At 40.3% G+C, this 25932-nt stretch overlaps 1 protein-coding gene across 1 annotated transcript; it reads left to right on the plus strand.

The window, feature by feature from the left end:
* Positions 1-581: 581 nt before the first annotated feature.
* On the plus strand, positions 582-25554 carry LOC106904199 (protocadherin alpha-C2-like). The gene is made up of 4 exons (XM_014968403.2): positions 582-3418; positions 4809-4867; positions 11704-11789; positions 21238-25554. The coding sequence occupies exons 1-4, from the start codon at positions 875-877 to the stop codon at positions 21549-21551; spliced, it is 3003 nt and encodes a 1000-aa protein (XP_014823889.1). The 5' UTR covers positions 582-874; the 3' UTR covers positions 21552-25554.
* Positions 25555-25932: the final 378 nt, after the last annotated feature.

Below are 25932 nucleotides of genomic sequence, written 5' to 3' on the forward strand. Positions count from 1 at the left end.
GCATCTCAGTTCATGCATCGCACATATCACCTTAGATGTTTAAACAGACTTCTCCATCTCCACTCTTCCCTCCAGCAAAATAATAATACAAAAATAAAAATAAATAAAATGAATAAATTCTAAGCCTTTTCTCTGTTTTGGGTGACTTTTTTGCATGAAAGAAGAAGCATACATCTCTAACTAATGCTGTGGTATGAAGAACCTTTTAGGAAGAATTCATTTTGGGTGAACTATGTGCAGAAAACTGCTTAACTGCGTTGTTAAGACGTGTTAGTAAACATGAATGGATATGACACTTAAGAACAGGTGGCCTTGTTTCTCTAAATTTGGGCCTGGAAACTGCCTGTATATTTTTTCAGCTGCAAAAATATATATTTTTATAACTTTAAAACAAACTGAATCATATTATTTTTCCCCCTTAGAAAAAAGTAGAAATGGGGTTTCTTGGAATATTTAACAGACGATCATGTTAAATCTCAAACTGAATAATAATAATAATAATAATAATAATAATAATAATAATAATAATAATAATAATTTTACTTTGAAATCTAACGCTTTCGTTTCCGGTTGTGCGCTTGCATGTTTCATCAATCTTGATGGTCTCACAGCTCCAGCGGCTGGGAAACACACCCGTCAGCAACGCGCATTGGAGAGAGGAGAAGGGAAAAAAAACGCATCACGGACAAAGGAAAAATATGGGTGCTCCGTGGAGCATTGATTTCAGCTGGGCAACGCGATGGATGAGCCGCTCCTGTTTCATTCACCGGGAGACCAATTAGCCCACCTTCATGAGGTGCTGGGATGCGAGATACTGCAAGCAAAAAAGGCGGAAGGGTGCGTTTAATCCGTCTGCGGATCCTGTGAGCTTACCATGGCTGTGACGGGGACATGCAACTGGACAGGGAGGAATGTGCCTTTTTATTATTTCGTGCTGTTTTCCTTATTTTGTGGCCTTGGGTTTGGACAGCTGCGGTATTCGATCACAGAAGAACTGGAAAACGGAGCTCTGGTAGGTGATCTGGCGCACGATTTGGGGCTGGATATTCGAAGGCTCTCCACCCGAAAAATCAAGTTAACCTCCAACAGCGGGAAGCGCTACGTGATTGTCAATCCCAAAAATGGGAAACTGCTCGTCAATGACAGGATCGACAGAGAGGCGCTGTGTGATTTGTCTAGCACCTGCCTCATTAATCTGGAGGTGATGGTAGAAAACCCCACAGAGGTGCACCACGTCGAGGTGGAGATTGTGGATGCAAATGACAATGCACCGCAGTTCCCCAGAGACGAGTATCAACTGGAAATAACAGAGTCTGCTATGCCAGGTTCCCGTTACCCAATTGAAAACGCTCAAGATCCAGATATTGGGTCCAATTCTGTCCGCATGTATCAGCTCAGCACAAACGAGAATTTCGCGCTGGTGTCAAACAAACCTTCAATCAACACAAAGCACATAGAGCTAGTGCTCAAAAAGCCCCTTGATCGCGAGCAGACGCCTTACCACCAGTTAATTCTAAGTGCTGTAGATGGTGGAATACCTGAAAAAACAGGGATGGCCAAAATCAACATCCGGGTCCTGGACTCAAACGACAACGTTCCGGTGTTCGACAACTCGGTGTACAAGGTGAAACTGTTAGAAAACTCCCCCAAAGATACCCTCGTGATAAAACTGAATGCGACTGACTTGGATGAAGGCACAAATGGAGAGGTTTATTACTCTTTCAGCAGCTACACTCCAGAGAGAGTCAGACAGATGTTCAGCATGGACACCAATACAGGTGAAATAAGAGTGAGGAGCAACGTCGACTATGAGGAGACCAACTCTTATGAGATGTACATCCAGGCAATGGATAAGGGCCCAGGTGCAGTTGCAGCCCACTGTAAGGTGGTTGTAGAGGTTGTGGATGTGAATGACAATGTCCCTCAGATAGTCCTGTCATCTCTCTCGAGCCCCGTGAGGGAGGACGCCCGTGCAGACACAGTAGTGGCCCTCATTAGTGTCACTGATCGAGACTCCGGCACTAACAAGCAGGTGACCTTAGAGATCCCAGCAGGCCTTCCATTCAAGATCAAGTCATTCAGAAACTACTACACCCTGGTTACCTCAGCCTTCCTGGACCGCGAGACCACTGATGCCTACAATGTCACTCTGAGTGCCACGGACGGAGGAAACCCTCCCTTATCTTCCCAGAAGACCATACAGGTGGATGTGGCAGACGTTAATGACAACCCGCCACGCTTTGAGCAGACTTCGTACACAGTATATGTGACTGAGAACAATGCCCACGGGGCCTCTTTGTGTACTGTGAAAGCTCAAGATGCAGACATCAAGGAGAACGCACGCATCACCTACACAGTGCTCAATGACAACAACCACGGCATTCCTGTCACCTCATATGTGTCTGTGAAGGCCGATACAGGGGAGGCTTATGCCCTGCGAGCCTTCGACTATGAGTCACTGAGAGAGTTTCATTTCCAGGTCAAAGCCCAGGATGGGGGCATTCCTCCGCTCAGCAGAGTTGCTACCGTCTACATCTATATAATGGATCAGAATGACCATGCTCCACTGATAGTCAGTCCTGCTGGCAATGGGACACGCTCCCTAGAGACGGTACAAAAGAATGCAGAGCCTGGTGCCTTAGTGACAAAAGTGGTGGCATATGATGCAGATGCTGGTCCGAACGCTTGGCTGGTCTACGTGCTGGAGACTGCCACTGACCTGGACCTTTTCAAAGTGCACGAGCACACCGGAGAGATCCGGACCACTCGAAGGATCCTGGAGGACAACTCCACTTCTTTTGCTCTAACAGTTGTGGTGAAAGACCACGGTGAGCCGATTCTCTCCTCTACGGCCACCATCAATGTGGCAGTCATGGAGGTGGCACCGAAAGTGGCACCTGATACCAAGAAAGTCATGCGACCTCATACCACATGGTTTCTGTCAAATGTGACTCTGTACCTTATTGTGGCTTTGAGTGCCACAACGTTTGTATTCCTGGTCACTGTGGTGGTGCTCGCCATTGTCCGCTGCCATGCCTACTGCTCACAGCCAGGTTCATGCTCCCCTTGCTGTGGGTCACAGAAGCCTCCTCCAGATGGCGGGAGCAGCAGTGTCAGTGCAGGTGGGGGAGGAGGTGCAGGGGCCCCGGGACAGCCTAATAACAACGTTGTGCTTCGAAGAGACCTCAAAGTGGAACCTCATTACATCGAGGTGCGTGGGAATGGTTCCCTGACAAAAACGTACTGCTACAAGACCTGCTTGACCGCCACCTCTGGCAGCGACACCTTCATGTTCTACAACACGGGCCGGCCTATCAGCGGCACCTGGGGTAGTGGCGCTGACCGTTTCTTCACTAGTGGAAGTGGATTTGTAAGGAGACTGAGTATGCCTGACGCCTCACTTCAGATATGCCCAGAGGTGGGTCAGTTTATATTATACTAAATGTAATTGTACATATTAGGTTTGTGTTCTGCATTTCCATGTCGCTGCTCAATGAAAACAGGAAATGTTTTGTGAGGGCAGTATGACTACATTCAATGGGTCTGTGTTCTTCACCAGTAAGATGTCATTCCTTTATGTCAAATTTGATCCTTCCCCGTAGACTTCACTGCTTTCATTCACCTCCCACTTTGTAATGTGCAGTCACACAGCCATGCCGAGCTCAGCACTCATTCTGAATTAGTGTCACTCCTGATGCTTTGCAAGGGACCAGTGTTTTTCCTGATGATTCAGAGATTTGTGCTTCAGACTTTGAGGTTGACATAAAATCTACACCTTCAGAAAAAAAACAACAATGTTTTGCCTTTTATTAGTGTCTCAACCATTTCTGAGTGTGACCGCTTGCCAGAGGGTAAAATACACAGTTATGGTGTAGTAGAGTTAAACACCCTGATCACGCTTCATAGAGTTTTACCTGATTTGTACAGACGTGGGATGTTAGAATCCATTATATTTAAAAGATTTAGCAGAGCCCTGAACAAGAGACTCCATCTGAATTGAGCTGAGTCACATCCATTCACCAGATTTCTAATAAAACTGGCTTTAGCATTTTAATTTTACCAAAATATCTGGTCCGACTGATTGTAAGATAGACATTTGTTGAAATTGCCCCAAATTTCCACTTAGCCCTTTTTCACTTCTGTAATTCTCATGTAATAAAACCAGTTAGTTGTTTATTAGATCTAAATGGGCAAGATGAACCAATAAATTCCCTTCATTGACCAACACGTAAACTACATGCCACCTATGCCAAGCATAGCAAACCAGTATTGGAATATTACCCAATAATGTCGCTGAATTGAACTGTTTTGGCAATAAAGTTTCTTCCATTCTTGGTCTCAACTGCACGGGACATCTTCTGGGATCTTCCAGCTTTCAGAACAGTTTCATCACATATTAACTCGAGTTACACATAAACCCACACACACATCAGTCTAATAAAACACATGAGCACTCAGGGACACGGCCAAACCCTTCCAGCTTTCACGTTTGAGCAAGATTAAGTAACGGTCTGTCAAAAAAGCTTGTCATTTTGGCTTTGAGTGGCAAACATGTTTAAAATATGCGTGTATGTATGCTAATGCGTGTGCATGTGTGTGGACACAAGTGCAGCCTCCTACCACATCCTGACCTGGGATGTGCATCGTAAATAATTGATGAAGCCATGGCCCAGCCTGCCTGTGCGCAGTATGAGATCAAATTAAACTCACTCTCTACCCTCCCTGTCTCTCTCTCTATCTCTCTCTTTTTCTGTGTTCTTTCCATTTTTTGCTTCTCTTCTCTTCCCCTCTTTCTCTCGATCTCTCAGCCAAAGGCCCCGAATGCTGACTGGCGATACTCTGCGTCTTTGAGAGCAGGGGTGCAGAGGTAAGCATTTTTTTTTACCCCCTCCAACTTTTTATGTTCTCTTCAGCTGTTATGTCTTTTTTGAGATTTTTATCATAGTCCCATTATTATGCAAGTGCATAGTTTGTGCAAGTGAACTTATGAATGCATTCTGAACATTGTCTCAAAAGAAGTTCAGCGATAGTGACAAGGATTCTAGTTTGTAAATGTAAAAGCAAGAAATGTATGCAGGATACAATGTTTGGTACTGAAGAACAATTGGTCTTTAGATACCAGATTGATGCATTAAAGATGATTATTACATTCCTTTATTAGGAATAAGAAGGCAGGAACCTATCTCAGAACTGGCAATTTTGAGGTAAAGTGCAAAAAATAAATGCAACAACATTTGCAGTCCTTTTAGCTTCAGGTTCTACTTCAGTGAAGGCTCACAAAGAGTAATTTGCTAAGGTACCCCTTGAACATTTTCACATGTCTCAAGGACATAGCAGACAGGTCAAGGATAAAGTTTAAAGCTTGGTTATGTTATAAAATAACATCCAAAGCTTTATCATGACATGGTTTCAAACCAAACAAAGTGGTTGCCATCAAGGCCAGGCCAGGTGAGCATACGGAAAACAACCAGCAGGAGCATGGTTACTTTTGAGGAACTTCAGTGATCCAGAGCTCAAGTGAAAGAACCGGTTAACACGGCAAGTAATTATACTTCCGCACTTTATATAAAAAGTAGCTTATTATAAAAAGCTTTATAGAAAATCTGTTTAATGTGAAACTAACAAACATGAAAGAAGAGCTGTTTCCAGTCTGCCACCAGCCAATTAGGGGACGAGGCAAACATGTCAAGGAAGAAGCTCTGGTCAGATGAAAAAAAAAAAAAAAACTTTTTGATCAACACGCAAAGTGTTGTGTGTGACAGAAAAAAGTGTGCAAACTGAAGGCACCATTGCAAAAATGTGCAAGTGGCGGCACCATAACATGGGATATTTGTTGATGAAGCGCAACAACCCAGTAGAGTTCAATACTGACATTGATCTATATGAAATACTCACTTTACTGAGCACACTTAATGGCAAAAGATAGTATCAACAATATCACTATATTATTACCACAAGCTACTTTTGAAAAAGCAACACGCAGCGTTGCATCCACAGAAGAAGTCAAAGCAGAGCCGAATGGAGAGGTAATGCAGCGAAGCCAGTAAGGAACAGAACATCAGACACATTATTAAATGATAGAGGCCCCTTGTACTTAAAACACTGACTGAATAAATCAAGTTATGAACTCAGAAATGACCTATGCGGAGCAGAGCGTGTTTGGCTCTGCTGAAGAGTACTAAATTTGGGGATAAGCTGTTGGGAATTGAAGTAGGAAATTACTCAAAGTATTTGTACAAAAGCACGGAAAATTAACTACATAGTCAAAAGCAATTCATTATCGCCAGGAGAATGTTTTTTGCCCACTTTTGTAGCCAATAGATGGAAGTAATCTTTCAGAATGTGCTTATAGTTTATTGTAAAAAAAAATAAAATAAAAATGTGGCTGTGTGTAAATAATTTCTGCAGCAGAAGGCCGCTTAGAGCTGAAGGGTCGGATCAGAGGGCTTAACCTCTCATAATTTATGAGTCAACTGGCCTAAATAATGAATAAATAAATAATAACATTGTAAAGGGAACAAAAACTATTCAGAAAGATAAAATGCATAGTTAAATCAAGCTATACATAATTTTTAAAATTTTCTATCTATCCCTGTAATTTATGGCAGTACTAAGCTGCAAAGAAAAATGAACTGAGCAAAATGCTCTGCATGGAGGTACAAAATGGAAGTCGAAAGGAACAAATTAACATTACGTAGGTAGAGGTATGAAATTGAGATATGAAAAGGTGCGAGGCCGTTGACAGCTGAAAGTTTTTTTTGTTTTTTTTTTTAGAAGAAAACATCCAAAAGGAGTTTCCTGTCTTGTCATCTCAGTCCTAAATGAGATAATAAAAGACTATCCAGGCCTGTCACATCACATTGTTTTTAATTCGCTTCCGTTCTGAACGGTGCCTCAGTATTGGGATCAGGAGTGTGGAATTCACAGTGTTCCTTTGCATCAAAACAGGCACATTTATTACATTTTAAAACCAATCGATCTTCTGAGAATGGAACGAGTTCCCCGAAATGGTCCTGTATTTATTACTTGATTGCAACCAACTAATCAGAAAGTAGGTCATGCTGTCTGTCTGAAGGAATCTCCATCAATGCAGCCAACTAACCATGATATTAAATAATATTATTATCGGGCTATTGCTGTGATATTTGGGTTACAGTTGCATGGTTTCTGTAGGAATGACACAGAGTTGAACTTCTGCAGCAAAGTTCACGTAGTTGAACTTTGCTGCAGAGTGTCTTATCTGATGATTGAGTTCCATGTTACAGTGTCACATGCATAGTAAGACAATGTCAGAGCATTATTTTCATATTGTGTTGTGTTGTGCATATTGTGTTTTCCCACAAAATTTAACTAGAAGTCAGATAAGCCTTAGTGTCTCAGTGGTATAAGTAACTGCATGGTGCCACAGCAATCTATCAATAATAGTTTATTGCTTTTGCTGATTCACCTGGTTTAACCAACCAATATGGGTTTTCTACTGTTGAAGCTAGATTCTTTTTGGACACGTTCCTGCTCAAATTGAAACAAAGGCACAGCAGCATCATTTTGCTGCTCAGCCCCCCCACCCCCCGCCCCTCCTCACTTTCAGTAACCGTTTCTGGGTACGCCTCAGAGTTTGTTTGAACCTCTGTCCTCGTCCGATGGAGAGAAAAAAGTCTGAGCAGCTCCGACTGTGGATCCAGTAACCATCTTCCTCTGCAGTGTAGCACTATATAGGTCATCAACATTCAGAGTGTCGCTCCCCCTCCCACCGCCCCTTTCAGCCTTTACGCAGGAAGCATGAAGGACAAAATGCGCTGATGATGACCTTTCTCAGATTATGAGATGCACACATGCATCAATTTCTGCTTTAAAGCCTCCCCTCCATGCATATGTGTGCATCTCTCAGGGGGCAGTTTGAACTTAGGTGAACTATGTCTTCTATTAAGTTCTCATAAGTCCTAATTACTAAATTAAATACATATTCCACACACAATAACAAGCGGAATATTAAAATTGCATTAAAACAGGACTGGATAAAGACTCCTGACTCAATTTTTTTACTCAAACTAGTTCAGCCTTAAAAAAAAAAAAAAAACATTAAAACAACCGGAGTCGAATTTTAAAATGGTTAAAGTTCCATAGCAACATGAAATTAAGAGCTTCTTCATTTGGAAATGAGGACAGCTGGAACATCAGGAACTAATGAGTCTCCCTTCCACCATCCCCACGCTTTGTGCAAAATTCTCCTAATTTCATGCTATCTGTGCTTACCGCTCGCTTGTCCCATCATCTGCTCCATCTAAGGTCGACTTAATTGGCTATTAGTGTTAATTTTTTATGGCGAGCAGGAGATCAGAACGCGGACGCTGCCATCGAGCCGCAGAAACACGACATGGATTAACATAAATCATCTCTGCAATTTGCCGCTGCCATCTCTTCAAATGACAACGCTTGTAACGTATGCAGGCGCAGACATTGGCTCGCATTAACCTTTGAACCCGACACGGGCGCGGACGTGCCACTCTGCACTCTGCATGGTTGCTCCAACGTTACTGACCAACAGTCACACCTGTCAGTATGCATCCATTCAACACTTTCATACGGTTAATTACTTTATTTGTGCATACATAGCAATGTATATACACACAATGGGTTTAGGTTTGACGTAGTAGTAGTAGCTGGAGCTACATAACTCGCTGTACTGATTGTCCATTTTAGATAAATTAATAAACACATGTACTCAACAAGAAACTCTAAGAAAAAAATTTGATTTGCACCGTTACCTGGGCGGCTTTCTGCATGGAATTCATAATCATCAACATGACGAGGAAATATTGAAATATTTCACTGTACGTGTCATAAATCTGAGAGACAAAACCCCCCCACACATTTTCATTTCTGCTTTGGGTGATGTGCCTGTAGGTACGTTGTTTTAATTTTAACATAAAGTTATTGTTGGAGTTTTACCTATGAGAACCCATTCACTTTATCAGGTTCTAAAATTATTCATCTCATGCATGCAGAAAACACCAAATAGATGGTGTTATTTATCAAACAGTAGCAAAGTCTAACAAATAGATAATCGGGGAGTTAAAAAAAAAAACAAGAAACTCTTTGCCTTTTTCCGTAAGTTATAAAAAAATCAATAGTGGCTGAGGATGCTAGCAAGTGTGACCAGTTCTGTACAAGCAGGACTTACAATAATTAACTAGTCTGAAGCACTTTACTGTACATTAACACAATGCCACGTAGAAAAGACATCACTACTGACTGAAGAGAAGTCGTTGCCCATCAACTTAGGAAGCTATTTAAGACATTTCCACCCACTGAAAGTCTGTTGTTAAACAGTGAAATTGATTCTTCAGAAGTGCAAAATGCTTTTCTATTTTTACAGCGGTAGAATTGTTAGTGCTTTGAGCCCCAAAGTCAGCCCTGATAGTAATACGATAAATTGGGGGCGGGTGGAGGACAAAACAAAACCCAAAAACACAGAATTATACAAGAATTATATTGACCAGTCACTTTGCAGGCCTCACTCAGTTGGTACATAGACTGGCCGCATATACGATAATCAATAAATGCACTTTTTATTTGATGCTGTCAAAAGAAAATGTTCAACTTCTATATTGGACAGTCTCAGTGAAAAACAAATGTTCCGAGAACAGAGTTAAAAGTTTAAGTGCTTTCGCTGGAGCTTTCGCAAACTCCCTAGCAAATCTGTTTTAGCAAGCATCAACAGCGGTTTGACTTTTATCTGCTTCTTTCCATTAGTGCACCCCGCTGTTCTTATGGAAATGTGTGGAACTGGGTGCTAATATAAGCATTAAATACTCAGAGGAAAAGCTTTCTGTAACGCAGAGCCAGAAGGGAAGAAAACCCTAAGCTGACAAAAATACAATTTCCCAGTAAATTAAAATATCATTAAAGAGCTGATTTATGTAATTCATTTGACTCAAAGACAAGTCGTGTATTATATAGTTTATTCAAACACAGCGTGAAATATTTTAAAGATTGTTTGCTGCCGAGTGATGAAAACCAGTAACTCAGTTTCTCATAAAATTTGAATATCCCAGTGAGTCCTGTTTTTCAGATTAAAAGTATCTTTTGAAAATAACAATCTTTCAGCAGGCTTAAGCATGCTTTTCGTTATGCCCAGATTTATAGATTGCTCTTTTATTCATCTTTATGTAATATTCTAATCAGAATCGTTGCGTAGAGAAAATAATCATGCTTAGAAGACGGCCTTAAAAAATCAATTTGTGGTTAATTAAGTTAGCTAATTTGTTTCACTTTGTGAGTTACTGAAACAAACAAACTGTTCAAAGTGAATCCCTGCAGTCCAGCCGCCAGGACACTGACTACAACTTGCATTCCTTGAATGAGTCGCTCCCTAGCCAGACATTTTGGAGGTGATAGTATAAATTAGGTGGGGGAAAAAAAGCTAAGGTACCAGAGTCTGGAGGAAGACTGCACAGGCATAAAATAAGAGTTTACTTCAGCTTATTACGAACTTTCCACAGTCATTGATGATTTGGGGGCGAGACATCATCTAATTGTTATGGTTCACTGTGTTTTATCAGGTTTTATCATGTCTGGAGTCTAGCATGCCGTTCTTCTTTCTGGTAAAAACCAGACCCTTGTCCTACTATTTGCTTCACATGGCGTCTGGGTTCTCGGCTGTTGCGAGAAACGATTGTTTCCTGGAGGCGTGGACTTTGGTCGAGGTTTTAAATTTTACCCTGTTGCTAACGTTTGCCTATGCTGTAAACAACCGTCCCTCACTGCGGAGGGAGAAGTGCCGATTAGAAGGACGTGGCTGTTGATGTCAATTCAATATTTGGAAGCGTGGCGAACACCAACTGAACGACTTTCTTCGCTTCCTCCGCTCCCGTTGCTTAAACTGCTGGCTGACAGAAAATCAACGTCATTAGTTCGCAGCTTCTCTTTGCGTTCGCCGATTGGCTCGGTCAAAGATCGACCAGAGACGATCCGAGTGAAACCAAGAAAGCAGATAATGCTGGAAGTGAAATTAGTTTCAAGCGGCATTACACAGGAAGGCAACGGCCAACCTAACTTGTTGCTATTGACTGGCTTTTTGGAAATGCTGATTCGGTTTCCCAGCACCCCGACTTGGCACCTGTCCACAGTGCTGAAATGACCAATATCTAGTATAATGTTCATGATGTCACTGTGCCTGACTAGACAGCATTGACCTCAACCTAAACACCATAGAGAGTATATGGCTCACACTAAAGAGGGCGATAATAGACACCAGCCTAATAAACAACCTGGACTTCCTGAACGCCACAAGCTGAGCTCTTCCATTCTGCCTTGATGCAGTAACTCATGCAAAAATGATTCCTGACCAAGAACCGAGTGGACATACTGTGCAGTGCTGCACATGAATCTTACTTTTCCCCTAGCCACACATTTATATATTTAAAGTCCTTTTTTAACCATATCATGGGATGTTCTTATTACTATTGAGTTTTCTCAATTACCTTTTGGAATACATCGTTCTGTATGTAATCTGTCTGTATAGAAAATTAATTTCATTGTCTGAATTCATTTCTGAAATAAATGTAACGCTTTTACAATATGTTCACTTACTTTAGACCCATGTAGATCAAAATCAGTGTGTTACAGAAACACACACACACACAAAAGAAAAAAAAATCAAATTTGCCAAATGATTGTTTGGATGTTTGATCTGTCTTCTAGTTCTGTCCACATGGAGGAGTCTTCGGTGATGCAGGGTGCCCAAGGGATGCTGGTGCAGAACTGGCCGACTGTATCCAGTGCTGCAGGTGAGTGGCAGCACTGCGGTAATCAGAAGGCGATGTAAAACAGGACCTGACTTGAGGTAATCTCTGCTGCAAATATGGGAGAAAAGAAAAGAACAAATATATATATATATATATTCAACATATTTCAGCAACCTGAATCCTAGATTCTAAGAGGTGTTTAGGTAAACGCATCTTTAATTTAAAATATTGCAATGCTTCATTTAGAAAAAAAAAAAAAACGAAAAACAAAAAAAAAAAAATCTTGCAGATTTAGCAGACAAATATCCAAGAAAAAAAAAATCACTAATTTGATTCAAGTAAGTAAAGAAAGCGTGAAACTTTACAAATTGGGTTTTATTAATTTCTTGGATTAATGGCCAGAGTTGCCGCGATAAGTTTTCGATCTCGAAGCCAAGCTATCAGCCTAATCAAGCATTACACACACACACGAAGGAGCGGTTCTTTTTATCTAACTCTCAGCATTTATATGGATGAGTGAACGCTCCAAAATGTCAGTCTTCTTCTTTAATAACCTTTATCTGGGGCAACACTGCAGGGAAAAACAGTAGCTCCATGAAACTTGCAACAGAAAACAATACCACGTCCTTAAACAGGAATATGTTCAGCTGTGAATTGGCTCTAATGTGGAAGATGAAACTTTGCTTTGATTTTACGGGTTATTCGACAGAATTATTGATTGGATGTCTGCATCAGCTTGAGCTCCAAGCTGATGTTGATGCATATCTTAGGTGAGATGCCAAATGCCCAAGGTGCTCATGGAGAGACGCAGATAAACAACCGCATCCTCCCTTAAAAGCAGCCGGCGGCACTGTGAGCCGCTGCTTAACAAATGCACTTATTTTCAGCTGGAAATCACTTGTTCTGAGTCGGTTGCAACATTGAAGATACATTTCGACTTTTAAGGAGCGGTGGAGGATTTTTGGAGTGAGGTTCTGCATCTTACAGTCCAGTGGAAAAAAGTATTTGGCTCCATTTTTAATTTTTTTATTTTTTTGTAAGCTCTATGATTCATATGATCAAACAAATGTTAATATCAGACAAACTGTGAAGAAAGATGAAGTGTTCAGACAAAAAAAAAAAAGCTATCCAAACCAATGTTGGAAGCCTCTTTTCCCATTTTGTTCTCTGGCCACACCCAGACCTGGTTACAGTCTGACTTGTAGAATCGTGGATTCATTCATGTTGAACCTGTCTGACAACATGAAGTATGCTAAACAAATAAATAAAATAATAATAATAATAACAACGCATCCTGTTCCAAGCTCACCATTCACCCGACTTGGTTTTATAGGAGTTATTTAGTGGAGGAAAGTACAAATGCACGTCAGTCTTCATCAGTCGGAAAGTGGAAGCGGACCGGTTGAAACGAAATATCAACGTCGTCGTCCAACAAACTTCTGACCAATCAGACGACACTTTGCACAGAGTGCTGTACCGATTTCAGCGCTTTGCATGAAATGCGCTGCGGCCTTAAGTCCGGTGGCAGCAGCTTCGCCTGTGGGATCCTTGGGAAAATAGACCGTCTGGATGCATGCGCTAACAAGCTCCCAATCTTGGTCAATAAAGTGAACTGCCGAGCTTAAGTACAACTCCGAGGTTCTGCTCGACTGCTACAAAAAAAATCACTAACTACGGTGCGCTGTGTGGCACGCTGGAGAAAGCAGGAGCCTCACGTGAGGAGACCGAACAGTTCTAGATGAATCCGCCCTGCATTCGATTGCCAGCCTGGTTTCTTTGCTGCCCGTCTTCCCTCTTTTATCTCTGCCTCTGGTGCAACAACAAGGCCAAACTGCTTTTTTTTCCCTTTTTGCAGGGAAAGACATTTGGCCCCAGAATCGACCTGCAGAGTGTTGCATCATTTGCAGAACCGTATGCCTTTGAGCTAATGACTAAGACCATCTGCTACTACTACAAGATGTTGAAAGTGGCAAAAAAAATAAAATAAATAAATGACTGGAATATGTTTTGTGAATTGTTGCGACGCTGCGCAGTGCTCCCTTCCCTTCAGCTGAGCTTCCATTCATTGATTTTCTGTCCGGCTGCAGGAACTTGAACAGGCTTGGAGATTTCAAGGTGAAGGGTAGCAAGACAGTCGGTGACAGATGACAGATATATATATATATATATATATATATATATATATATATATATATATATATATATATATATATATATATATATATATATATATATATATATATATATATATATGTTCGTTTTTTCTAAGAATAGGTGCTTTTAAGAATATGGAATATTGTGTTTAGTAGATAATATTTCAGCTTGCTTTGTTGAATTTGGCGATATTTTTAGAGCTCAGGCAATGACATACTTTTAGCAGAGGATCAGACTTTTTTTGTGTGTGTGACATTTTCGTCTTCTGTAGCGGCTACAATATCATATCTACAGTTAATCTTCTGCAATGATGAACTTGTCCAGCGTGCCGCTGTGCGCCGAAGTGCAGCGTCCCTTAAATTCATATTTTACATAAGCGATCCGTGGCTCGGATGAGGGAGACATTTGTTTCATGCCAGAGGGAGAGGCGAGCTCTTAAAAAATATCGGGGGTGAAAGAGACAGAGATCCATTAAAAGCAGTTTCGAAAGAGAAAGAGCAAAGGAGGCGTATGAGGGGGAAAAAAGAAAAAAGCGAGGTGCGGGGGGATGGAGGAAGAGAAAGGTTAAGAGGATTGTCAGGTTCCTGCAGTGGTGTTGTTGCTAGGTAACGGCATGTGACTTGTTGCCTGGCAACGCAATGTCTAACTGAGAGATTGCTGCAGCAGCCGCACCCACCATCAGTGGGGAGAGGGTGAAGGCAGTTTCCATCGCAACCGGGTGTATTTCTGGATGGAATTTTTTCGCAGACAGGAGTGGGAACAGAACGAGGAAGGAAACTCAGCCGGTGTGATATTAGGCGGAAAGAATGGGAACTTGAGACGATTCTCTGTGGAGAACCGGGGCTTATTTAGGTCTGTCTCGCCTCGGATACGTACGAAGCGCGTTCCCGTTCATGCGTGACCTCTTGAGGGGATTCACTTGAAAACGGAGCTGTGTCAAGACTGAAATTAAAGTAGCCTAATTTTTTTTTTCTTAATATGTAGGACATCAGGTTAGGCGAAATGAGGCTTCTTACATCCTCCTCCGGTGTCATGGCAACAACCCTCACAAGGAGGTGTGCTTGACCTGCTTACCAGCAGTTACACAATAATCTATTTCAGCTCATCATATGCTGAAATAGGCTTATCTCTGGAAATTTTTCGAGATGTGTCAGAGAAGCGACAGCAGCACGGATAATTGTACCAATGTGGACCATGACCTGCTCACACACACGCACGGACACAGAGGAATAGCTCTGATTATTATCAGTATCCTAATTAACAATGTCCGGGATGAGGATTTGTCATGGCAACCCGAGAAGCTCTGGGGTCCCCCAAGGTACTGCAACAATACTTGATTAGATCTGCAGTGCTGTGTAAGAATTTCGAACCACCCCTCTGTTTCTGATAGCGCACACTTCCAAGGAGCCGGACTTTCTTGGAATCTTTAGGAAGTGGTCCTATGCGAAAGTTAAGCTGGCTTTCTGAATGTCTTTGAAGGATTCTCTTAAAAATTAGATCTTCAAGAGATTTGATTTGACTTATTTAAGAAAATAAGCAATCAGTAGGACAGAGAAAACACGTGCACACATAACCAAGAGCAACAAAATTTGTTTTACCACTACGTTTCTGTTTGGAAAGGAGTAGGAAAGAGTGAAAACTTATTTACCTCAATTTAATGAAATATGTTGCTTACCGACTCAATTTTCAAAAATGTGTAATTAAAACCATATTATAATATTCATGTACCGATTGAATATACTGTGCTCAATGTACTGAGCCAACAAATAAATTATATTACAAAGACAAAATGGTCACAAACGAATTCATATCAAGACAAGAAAATCTACAGAAAACATCCAGTCTTATATATGACCTTCTTAACTTGACTATTATTATTTATTTAATTTTTTTTTATCCTGACTATTTACGTGTTGAAGCGTAGAAAAGGGCAAAAACATCAATAGGTTATCCAGTGTTGTTCCAGCACAAAGCAGCTAACTTAGCTGAACCCATTTTAAATTTCATTTCTGGCGTCTGTGTCGATGGATCAAAATTCAGCACAGAAAAGTGCCATCTGGTTATAATCTATCATGAAATATGCTCTTGATAGAGCGTCTTTGGTGACAACCTTATTTTCCAGCTTAATGGTTATCCCTTCCACCCTGGCAATCCAGCAAAATCCTACCTGGCTGATGACAAACGTTCCCCAAAGGATCGGTTTAAGGATTAATATCTTGCCTGTGCCAAGACCCACATGTGGGGGGGAAATGTCAGAATCCTGCACATAAAATGGAGTTTGCCAAACCGAAGCTTGTTTCTATATTTTATTTTTTATTTTTTTTGCCTTGAATTTTTTGTTTTTTTCCTTTTTGCTTTCCCATGTCTTATTAAATCACAGCTGCTCATGTGGCTCTGCTCACATTTACTGTCAAACCTGATCAAGACGTCTACTAATCCTTACAATAAACGAATTCATTATGGCAGGAGCATGATCTGTTTAAAAGCCAAAATTTTACTCGGGTATATTTAGAAATAAAGTGGTTTTCGTTTTCAGAATAACTTGAAATTGGTTTCAGAATAACTTGACATATTGAAGAGGAACATGCATATCGAAACCTTCATGGTACGTGGAGTTCATAAGTTCTTTTCGTGTAGTGAGACGAAGGGTTTTCGAGATAAAGAGGCGTTCGTTCTATCTTTGGGGTTTTTTGCAGAAACAGAAAACCATCCTTCGCATGTGTTATGAGGAATTTTATATAAAATAAGTACTTTTCTTTGTTAGAGAGTGCTTTTGACCTGCCACCTGTCCACTCACTGCATTTGCAAGTTTAGATAAATGTCTAAAAGAGACCCTTTGATCCTTGTGATTTCTGTGTTTTGTTTTTCACTGGTGACTCAATTATTGGAGCTGTTGAGATAAATGTGAGGGAGGCTTACTTTTAAGTTGATTACAACTCTTTGAAACCTCTACAAATAAGAATAAGATCTACAAATTAGTACCAATGAGTAGCAAAATACCGTGCCGCCAACCTTCTTTTTTGGTCTACATTTTTTAGTGTGCTACTATAATAAAAGACAAATGTGCTTGAACAGTGTTTACACATTTTCACCAAGTGTACTTTGTGGGTGACAACCTATGTATAATTGTCCACCCAAATGCACTACTCTCATTTTTATCTATTGTAAATTATATCCTCGTGTTAATGAATAATCCCCATGACACCAGAAAAGATTTAAGCCAAGAAAATCTACTCTAGTGTAACCAAAAGCTAACTGTAAATTGCATAAAACATTTATATGTTTCATCAATATTAGTAGTTTCAGAGAGGAAAATTGTTTAGTTAATTGACTATTGGGCTCCAACGTGTAAGCTTAACTATAAAAAGCATACTGCAGCTCCAGTGACAGACTTTTCACAGGTCGTAATATTTGGCACTATTACAGAGAAGTAAACGCTAATACGATACCTTCGTTCACTTGAGAGTGGGAGCTGCCAGTTGTTTTCAACTGCTTATCCTGCAGAATTATAATTTTTTTTTTTCTTTTTCTGCTCTGCATATTGTAATTCAAGATTAAGTATAACAAGCTGACTTTAGCTCATTAGTTAGTCAAGCTATCTGCTCACATAGCAAACCTGCAGTGGCCTACTATACCTTATGAACTGTAAAGTGGGAAATGTTAGCAGTTTTCAAAACCTAGCTTGCACTAACTTCAGTATTGCTTCATTATTATATGTAAGCAGCCCAACTCTACACATATCTTTTTCTTTTTAAATTCCAATTGCCTTCTGGTATTTTGCAGATCGTAATCTGATGTTTATTTTAATAATGTTTGTGGTCAGCCACAGATGTAATCTGTTCCCGCTCACCATGGATGCCATTTAAATAGGACTTCCAAACGCCGCTGTGTTTTGCTGGGTTTAATGCCCAGATTAAGTGCAGACGAACAGACCATGCTCTCAAATTTCATAATCCTCAGAAACAGACGTCATTAAGGCATTACGGCGATGAGTCTGCTTATAATGACATGAGACATGAAATGGTTGATCCATCAAATTACCTCAATCACACTGGCCAGTTAACATGCTTATTTTTACTTGTAAGTAACGGGAATTGCAAAAACACAAGACAAATGTGATTTAAAAATTAACCGGTACATATAAATTAATGTTTTTTATGTCTTCTCATTTTCTTGCAATTAATTTAATGCCTTGAAATATAAATTTGTTGTCTCTTTTTCGTCCTTGCGGTGCAGCCACAATGCTACGTCGCTGCATCAAACAATAACTCTTCCCTCTCTTAATCTGGAAACATCAATTGCTTCCATCATTGCATTTTAGGGGGCGATATAATCAATTTGCAGTGAGTTGTGGCTCAATATCTTGCCACAGGTCTCGCTGTGACGCGCCCAGCTCTTCATTGAATGGCTAAACGTGGCAGTTACGCAGGGCAATCTATTGACTTGTGCAATCGTGTCCGTATCGTCCGCTCTTTTTGTAGCCAGCGCGTGATATTCCTCCTGTTGCTGAGGCGATTTAATGCGAGGACATGCACACGGACGTAGCAGATTTTCTTTTTTTAAATAGTGTTTGTCCTGGAGGGACGGTGGCTAAAAACAATTTCAGCACTCCAGCAATGTCATAAATAGCCTACAAAGGAACAAAAAAAAAAAAAAAAAAAAAAAAAAAAGAAGCTTTTTGCAATGGCTCATGTTTGATCTAAATAAAAATCCAGACTGAAAGTAGGTCAGCGCTGAGGGAACTGGTGTGGGCCTGAGAGCACCATGTCTGCAAAACCCTCCCACCCCCATCCCTCCTGACTGCCTCGCTCTCATGAGTTCTCTCTCTTTTCATCTTATCTAATAACCCCTTTGCATTTCACTCTGACCTTTTGACTCCAACAGGTATATTTTATTATTATTATTTGTTTCCTTCAAAATAGGATTTTTTTTTTTTCTGGGCTTGCCAGCTGGGTTCGTTTCTTTTTTTGCATTAGAGGCTGTGAATCCCTGTCACTGGCCTCCTACGTGGTGGGATTATGTAGCTGGCATCATCTAAACACAAAAACCAATCATGCTGGCACATTAAAAAGCTCTCTTGGTTATTACCTTGCCTTACCTTGCTTTTGGTCATCTGGGCCAAATTGCAGTTCTAAAAATAATCACTCACTGCTGTGACTTCTAATAACAAACTGTAGTTCAAGTAGTAAAACTTAGTAAATAAATTAAACAGAGCCGATTCCAAGGCCGTCATAAACCCCCCCCCCCAAAAAAAGTGTTTTAAAATGTGTCTTTGATGTTTCATATATCACAAAATGTATCTTACAAAACTGTATTCTGGTTAACAATATTCTATTCATGCATGGTTAGTCTAAGTATCTTAAGGACAAAATGCAGTTACCAAATATAAGGCAGTATAGAGCTTTTTTTATTCATTTAAAGTAGACCTCTCAAACATAGAAACAACTAGTTGTCAGATTTAAGAAACTCAAATAGTGCAGCCCTATTTCACCAGACGAAGTTGTGTGCTGATAGCCACCACAGAGCACTTTGTTTTTAGATAGACTCGACCTAAATATGATGAGTTATTAATATTGTAAGACTGTGTGCCGTGTGATTTTGCTTCAAGCTTATAAATGGATAAAGTGTTGTTTCTATTGAGGTGAGAGGGCGCCGTGAACTCGATGAACTCTTCCAAAGAGCTGAAGTTCCAGTAAAATCTTCACACCTGGTCCAGCTTCATGAACACGATCTCAAAATACATGAACTCGTCCACTTAGGGCAAAGACTGACCGCCAGGAGGGAGCATGTACATGTGTCCGTTTTAATTTATTACTATTAGTATTTTGTTTTTAAGTACAACTTTAACTCTCAACTCTGCACCTGCTTTATTTCCTGTGATTGTGACAAAAGCACTAAGTTGTTAAAAGAAACTATGTGGTTAATTTGGGTATTTTTTTTAAGAAGCTAAAAGAATGGAATGTGGGAGGTGAGACATTTCTGCTTCTTGAGTCTGAAAGTTGAAAATGCTTCAAAATATCACACTGACAAATCAAACAGTTTTCAAGCTGGATGATTATTTGTTTTAGTTAGTTATTTTTATTTTTTTTTTTTTTTTTCTTGTTTCTTCAAGGACAAAAATCTGGTTAAAATCAGACAAATCTTAAAGAATAACTTGAATATGATGAAGATACGTCATCAGATCTTAGCTTACATTGATTTTCAACCAGCTGCCTCTGTTTTAACAATGATTATCTTGAAGTATGATTATACGTCCCAGCACAAGAAAATAGACAATATTTCATTCATGAGATTGAGAAAAAAAATTTCTACAGTATTTTGGGGGTAAACTATTAGTCCATTTTTTTTCTAGAAAATACAGGTTTCAAAAGATACCAAGTTTTAAATAATCTATTAAATAATAACTAATCAGCTATAGGTATGCAGCCATACAAACAAAAATGACGTAAGTAGCCAAGTGGTGTTAACCAGTTTGTGCAGCCTTTATTATCTGACTCGGTAATAAATCCAGACAAAAACTCAAAAACTACTTCTTGTTTCTAAAATATTGATAAAGGGTGCCAAGCTTAAAGCACTCACCTTCACATGCAGGAGCCATAAATATTACCTTTGACCATAACAGTAACTTGAAAGTGTTTTTCCCACTTTCACAAGAAATATTGTGCTGCCAGAATTTAATAAGATTATTATCTGCCCTTCCTACTAACCAAAACAGAACAGCCTCTAAGGCCTCTAAAAATAATAGCCCTAGCTCACAAGACACAGACGGAGTAAAGCAAGGATTCAGAATATACTGTAGGTGGAAGCTAACTCAGCGCACATTTCAGCTACTTCTGGGCAAACCACATTTCTCTTAATTCAGCACTCGCTAACAGTTGCTAACACAGTGTCACTGTTCAAAACACTTAGTCTTAAATCACTGGAATTTGTAGCTTGTCAAAAAGAACTTGAAAATCATAAAATATTAACTAATTACTCAGAAGGTCATTCTTTGAGACAGTTGTCACAACAACTCTCTCAAGGCTAGCTTAAAGTGTGTGTGTGTGTGGGGGGAAACAAGTTTGGTTTTCTAATTGTAGTTTATTATATGACAAATGGGATTTTATCGTTTAATTTTAGGATATGGTTTGCGTTTTTTCTGAATTTTCTGCCCATTAGCTGGACACTAAGGCATCGTATTTATTGTGGTGACATGTTTCATGAACTTTCACACACAGATGTCCAGCAGATTTCATTGATAAAACAGGCAATTCAAATGCTTACTCACATTTAACATCTTTCATTTTTATTACGTTTTTTTGTTTTGTTTGTTTGTTTGTTTGTTGTTTTTTTTTAGATGGAGAGGGCGGTGGGGAGCTCTCTCCTCCGGTGGGGGCTGGAGTCAACAGCAACAGCTGGCACTTCCGATACGGCGCTGGACAAGGCTACATCCCTCCTCAGCCTCTGAAACCTGGAGAGATTCCACCAGAGGCCTTCATCATCCCCGGATCTCCAGCCATCATCTCCATCCGCCATGACCCGGGCCCTGTGGACGACAAGGGCGACTTCATAAGCTTCGGCAAGAAGGACGAGGCCAAGAAGAAGAAGAAGAAGAAGAAAGACAAGAAGGACAAGAAGGATAAGGGGAAGGATGACAGCGGGGATGATTAGAGGAGAAGGAGGTGACCAAAAAGCAGAGCTACCCAGTTAATCTACCGTACCAGTTTCAGAGCCAGAAAAATAAACCAAATGCACAATATAACCAAGGGGTCTCCCTTGTGCCATGTTTGCATAGACCTTGTACAGTGGCCAAAGGCTCGTTTGATCGGCCTTGGCTCTCGCGTTAACCGAACAACAAATACTCCTAATCCAAAAGGCTGGACCAAATTGAAACGAAAACCAATTTATTCGTTAGCGTAGCCTTCCTGTGATTTACCATCCACTCCCCCCAAGCCGCTATCTGCTTTGTACATTTGACAACAGAAATGCGCCGTAGATGGCGCTCCATTTGTATCCGACCACTGTCAGCTGAAGCAGCTGATGTCAACGTCTCCGGCGCTCTTATTTCTTGCCAAGCCAACGTGAAGCAAAAGCCAAACGGAAACTAACAAAACGATTGAAGTTGAAGCTTTTGCCTTCAGTATTACAGAGGGCTTATAGGAATTCAGAACATGAAGTCTTTTGTAAAAAAAAAAAAGGAAAGAATAAAAAGCAAAAAGTTCTACTATTTCCTATGTATCTTTCATGAGATAAGCACCTTTGAGAGAACGAGGTGGATGAGAGTAGCTGGAGCACGCTTTGACAGAGCTGTGTCTTAATGGAACAGCACATTGGACGGGCTGAAGACCTGCATCGGGTCGCAGTAGCTGTCCCGCGAGTTTGTCCCCAGGTTAGTTTATAAGCAAGGGGCTTCATAACTCCTAGTTCATTTGGAATTAGTAAGTTATTGAAATTGATTGTACAGAGTTAGTTTTATGAGTATTTTGTCAGCAATAGCAATATGTTGCTATGGTAATTGTTGAAACAGATATATGCGACTAGACTGATGGGGAAATAGTATAATGGTTAAAAGATAACAGAACTGTTTTTGTCCATTCTCTGCCAATTATTCTTTGCTAACAATTTCCCAAAGCTGCTGTGATTTTTATCCTATTTGCTTTATTTATGTCTTTTCTTCTTTGGACTGTTAGACGTGCTTAGTCTCAAAACTCCCAGAAGTGAGCAGAGCTTGTGGGTTTACTGCCTTAAATTTATTTACAGTTAATAAAAATATTTTTTTCCCCTTTCAAGCTTATGCTAAATGAACTATAGTCTGAAAATGAATAACATCAGGGATTAATGAGTATACCTCCAACCCCTAGGTGGCAGCACAGTGCTCCCAATACATTATGGAATGAGTGGGATAGGCATCGATTGTCACTAATAAGAACCATATGCCACCCTGGTGGCATTAAGACTGAAATTTATTTCAGGTGAATTTTTTGCTAAAGGAGTTGAGCGTTTTTCACGTTTTGTTACATAAACATTTTGCCCCTGTTGTATTTTTAACAAATTTAAAAAATAGACGAGATACTTCAGAGCCAGCATTTCAAACTAATTATTTTTTTATTATTATTATTTTTGGCTTAAACACAGCATCTTAAGCTAATTGTCAAAACAATAATATTTTGGAAAAATAAACAAAATGCTGACCTTCAGCTGGTCGACGGTGAAAGATAATCTGTAGAAAATGGACAGAAACATAGAAACGCACACCTAAGGGTTTTTGCTAAATTGCTAATGCGAAAATGTGCTGTTTGCAAACAAAAAAGGGAAAAAATGCTACTTTACTGTTCGTGAGTGCAGTTGTGTGATTATGTATCATTTGCACTTGCTTTATTGCTTGCCTAATTATATAGTTGTTCCATAGGGTAACGCTGAATCAGATTGTTGTGGTATTATTGCTTGTCAAGCGGGAATTGGAAATAACTAGGGAACCTACATGCAGTCGATGTGGACGGCCTCCAAACTTTCCTCTTAAAACATGGCAAGGCTCAATATGGTCTTAATAATACACCCACTCAAACTAAAATTCAGACTCATCTTGCCTCACACATAGAAAAAAAAAACAACAAACACTGTCTACCAAACAGGACACATAAAAGAAAAACCAAGCTCAAACCAAGAACCCACACTACTTCCCGGAAGCTAAAGAACTGAAGGCCAGTGCTTAATAAAAGAGTGTATTATACGGCTCAGAAGCAGAAAGGTTGCTTGTCGCTTCATTTCCGTTCAAGCCCCGATCCCTCCGCTTCTGTCTTTGAATGTTAAGTAGTTGTTCTTCAAGTTCTGCACCACTGCCTCGACTGCTTCAGTGCTTGTAGGATTTGCTTGCCCCCGCTGCCTGTTTCCTCCCGCGACTCCTCAGATCTACACGGTTTGGCCTCTTTCGAGTCGTCCTCCTTCAGTGAACTGTGCAGTTGTAACAGCGTATAACATTTGTGTATATTCATATAGCCACACATAGCGACGCAGGAATACAACGCAACACACTCGCATTTACCGCCCCTTCCCTTCCCTTGGGTTCGGCGTCAGCTCAAAGCGAGCTTGGGCGGTCTGCTGGCGACTCTCACCTTCTGACTGTTCGTTGTTGGCAGCTCTGTTGCCTCTTGCACGGGTTCCTGAGCTTGGCATAGTGAAGACGCCTGACGGGTTAGCAGGACCTCAGATTATGCTCTTCTGGATGTGATGGAGAGGCCAAAAAGAGGAGACGGAGGGGAGCAAAACGCCTCGGTCCAGTAGCAACGGAAAGCAAAATCACTGGGCTACTTTTGTGCGAGCAAAGACGTTGGAGTTCCTCGGTAAGAGCCGATCAACTTGGGTCGACTCAAATCACTTACAAAGAGGGTGAAGCACAGTTCGTCGCTAATGGAAACGGACTAAGGTTTTGATTCAATTAGAGATGGGGCTGGGAGTTGGGGGAGGGGGTTCAAACTAACTGGGGGTGAAACTGTTTTGTTGTGCAGTCATTGGTGGTCATGTTAAAAAAAAAAAAAAAAAAAAGAAAGAAATTCTGCTATTATTCCTACTGTTGTTATTATTGCTTTATTGCTTTTTGCTGAAACAAGGTTGCCCGGAAGTGCCATGTCAAGTACCAAACTTGAACGGTGAAATGTGAACCACTGTTGGCAAGACTGTTCGAAGCAGTAGGCATCAGGACAAAAAATGATTAAAAAGCGCCGGAAAATTTCACCTCAGTGTTCCTTTCTTTAGACCATCGTATTGCCAATCACCATTGGGGTATGTACGTAGGTGCTGCTATACGGCCCGATCCCTCCCATTCTCCCCGATTCCTGCCCCCTCTGCGACTTTCTGCAGACGTACTTCTGTGCTGTCAGATCACCAAGTGGCTGTTTGCATGTTGTAAGCAAAGGAAACAGATTCTATATAGATACTATATATACATAGATATGTTTTTTTTTCTTTTCTTCTCCAATGTGTATTGGAATACATATAGATCCGATACTAGAAAATACACCCATGTTGAAAGTCTCGCATCCATCCATCCATCCATCCGAGTAAACATACATCCAATTCATAAAGTCACTCTATTGCAAACAGTAAATTGTGGAAAAACCTAAAAGAATCACATTTTTATCCCGCTGAAAACAACTTCAATCTACTAGATATACATGATGCTGTTTTGTTATATTATGAAAGGCCTTTTTTTTTTTCTTTTTTTTTGTTTTTTATGTTTTTACCCGTACGATTTTCATAGCTAAGAAAATCTATCCTTAAACTTGTGTTGAGCTTTGTAACGATCAAACAAACACCGATGTGAAATAGGACCATTTACTCATCCTGCATATCTGTCTGTTGCTCAGTAAAAAAAATAAAAAAAGTGAAAAAAGTTTTTCAAAAAAATGTATATAAAAACATAAAATGTTGCAAAAAATAACGATAAAATTGATGTATTCTCTGCTTGTGTATAGTGAATGTTCCTCAGTCGCTGGGTGCGGGAGCTGTGACTGGCTCAAACCGGTCAACTGTGTCCGTACAGATCTGTTCATGACTTTTTTGTACACCTGCTAATCATTGTTAAGGTGATAATAGTGGTTCTTATGATTTCATCAATATGGTAATGTGTTTTGTTAAGAAGTCACAAATAAAGTTTTTTTCTTACATATCTTACAAATTGTCAAGCGTTGATTTCGGTGCTGTGTTTCGACTAACACTTACAGATCATTCAAGATTCCATCTGAAGCCATAAATTCAGCACTCCAGCAAGGTTGGGCTTAGGATGGTGTAAGCCTCTGGGGTTCAGCCGGGGGGGGTTTGTTTGTACCATACCCATAGGAGTTTCGGTAACACTTTATTTGAAAGGGGGTGAATAAGACTGTCATGACACTGTCATAAACATGACATAACACCTGTCATAAACATGAATAAGCCTTCATGAATATTTATGACTGTTGTCATAAAGCGTCATTCGGTAAATTATGACACCTTTAATACAAAGTTGACATTATTCAAAATGTCTTTGTTATGACAACTTGACATTAACCAGGAAATC

This window comes from Poecilia mexicana, unplaced genomic scaffold (assembly GCF_051168715.1).
Source record: "Poecilia mexicana isolate PSO_F unplaced genomic scaffold, ASM5116871v1 scaffold_14, whole genome shotgun sequence".
NCBI lineage: Eukaryota > Metazoa > Chordata > Actinopteri > Cyprinodontiformes > Poeciliidae > Poecilia > Poecilia mexicana.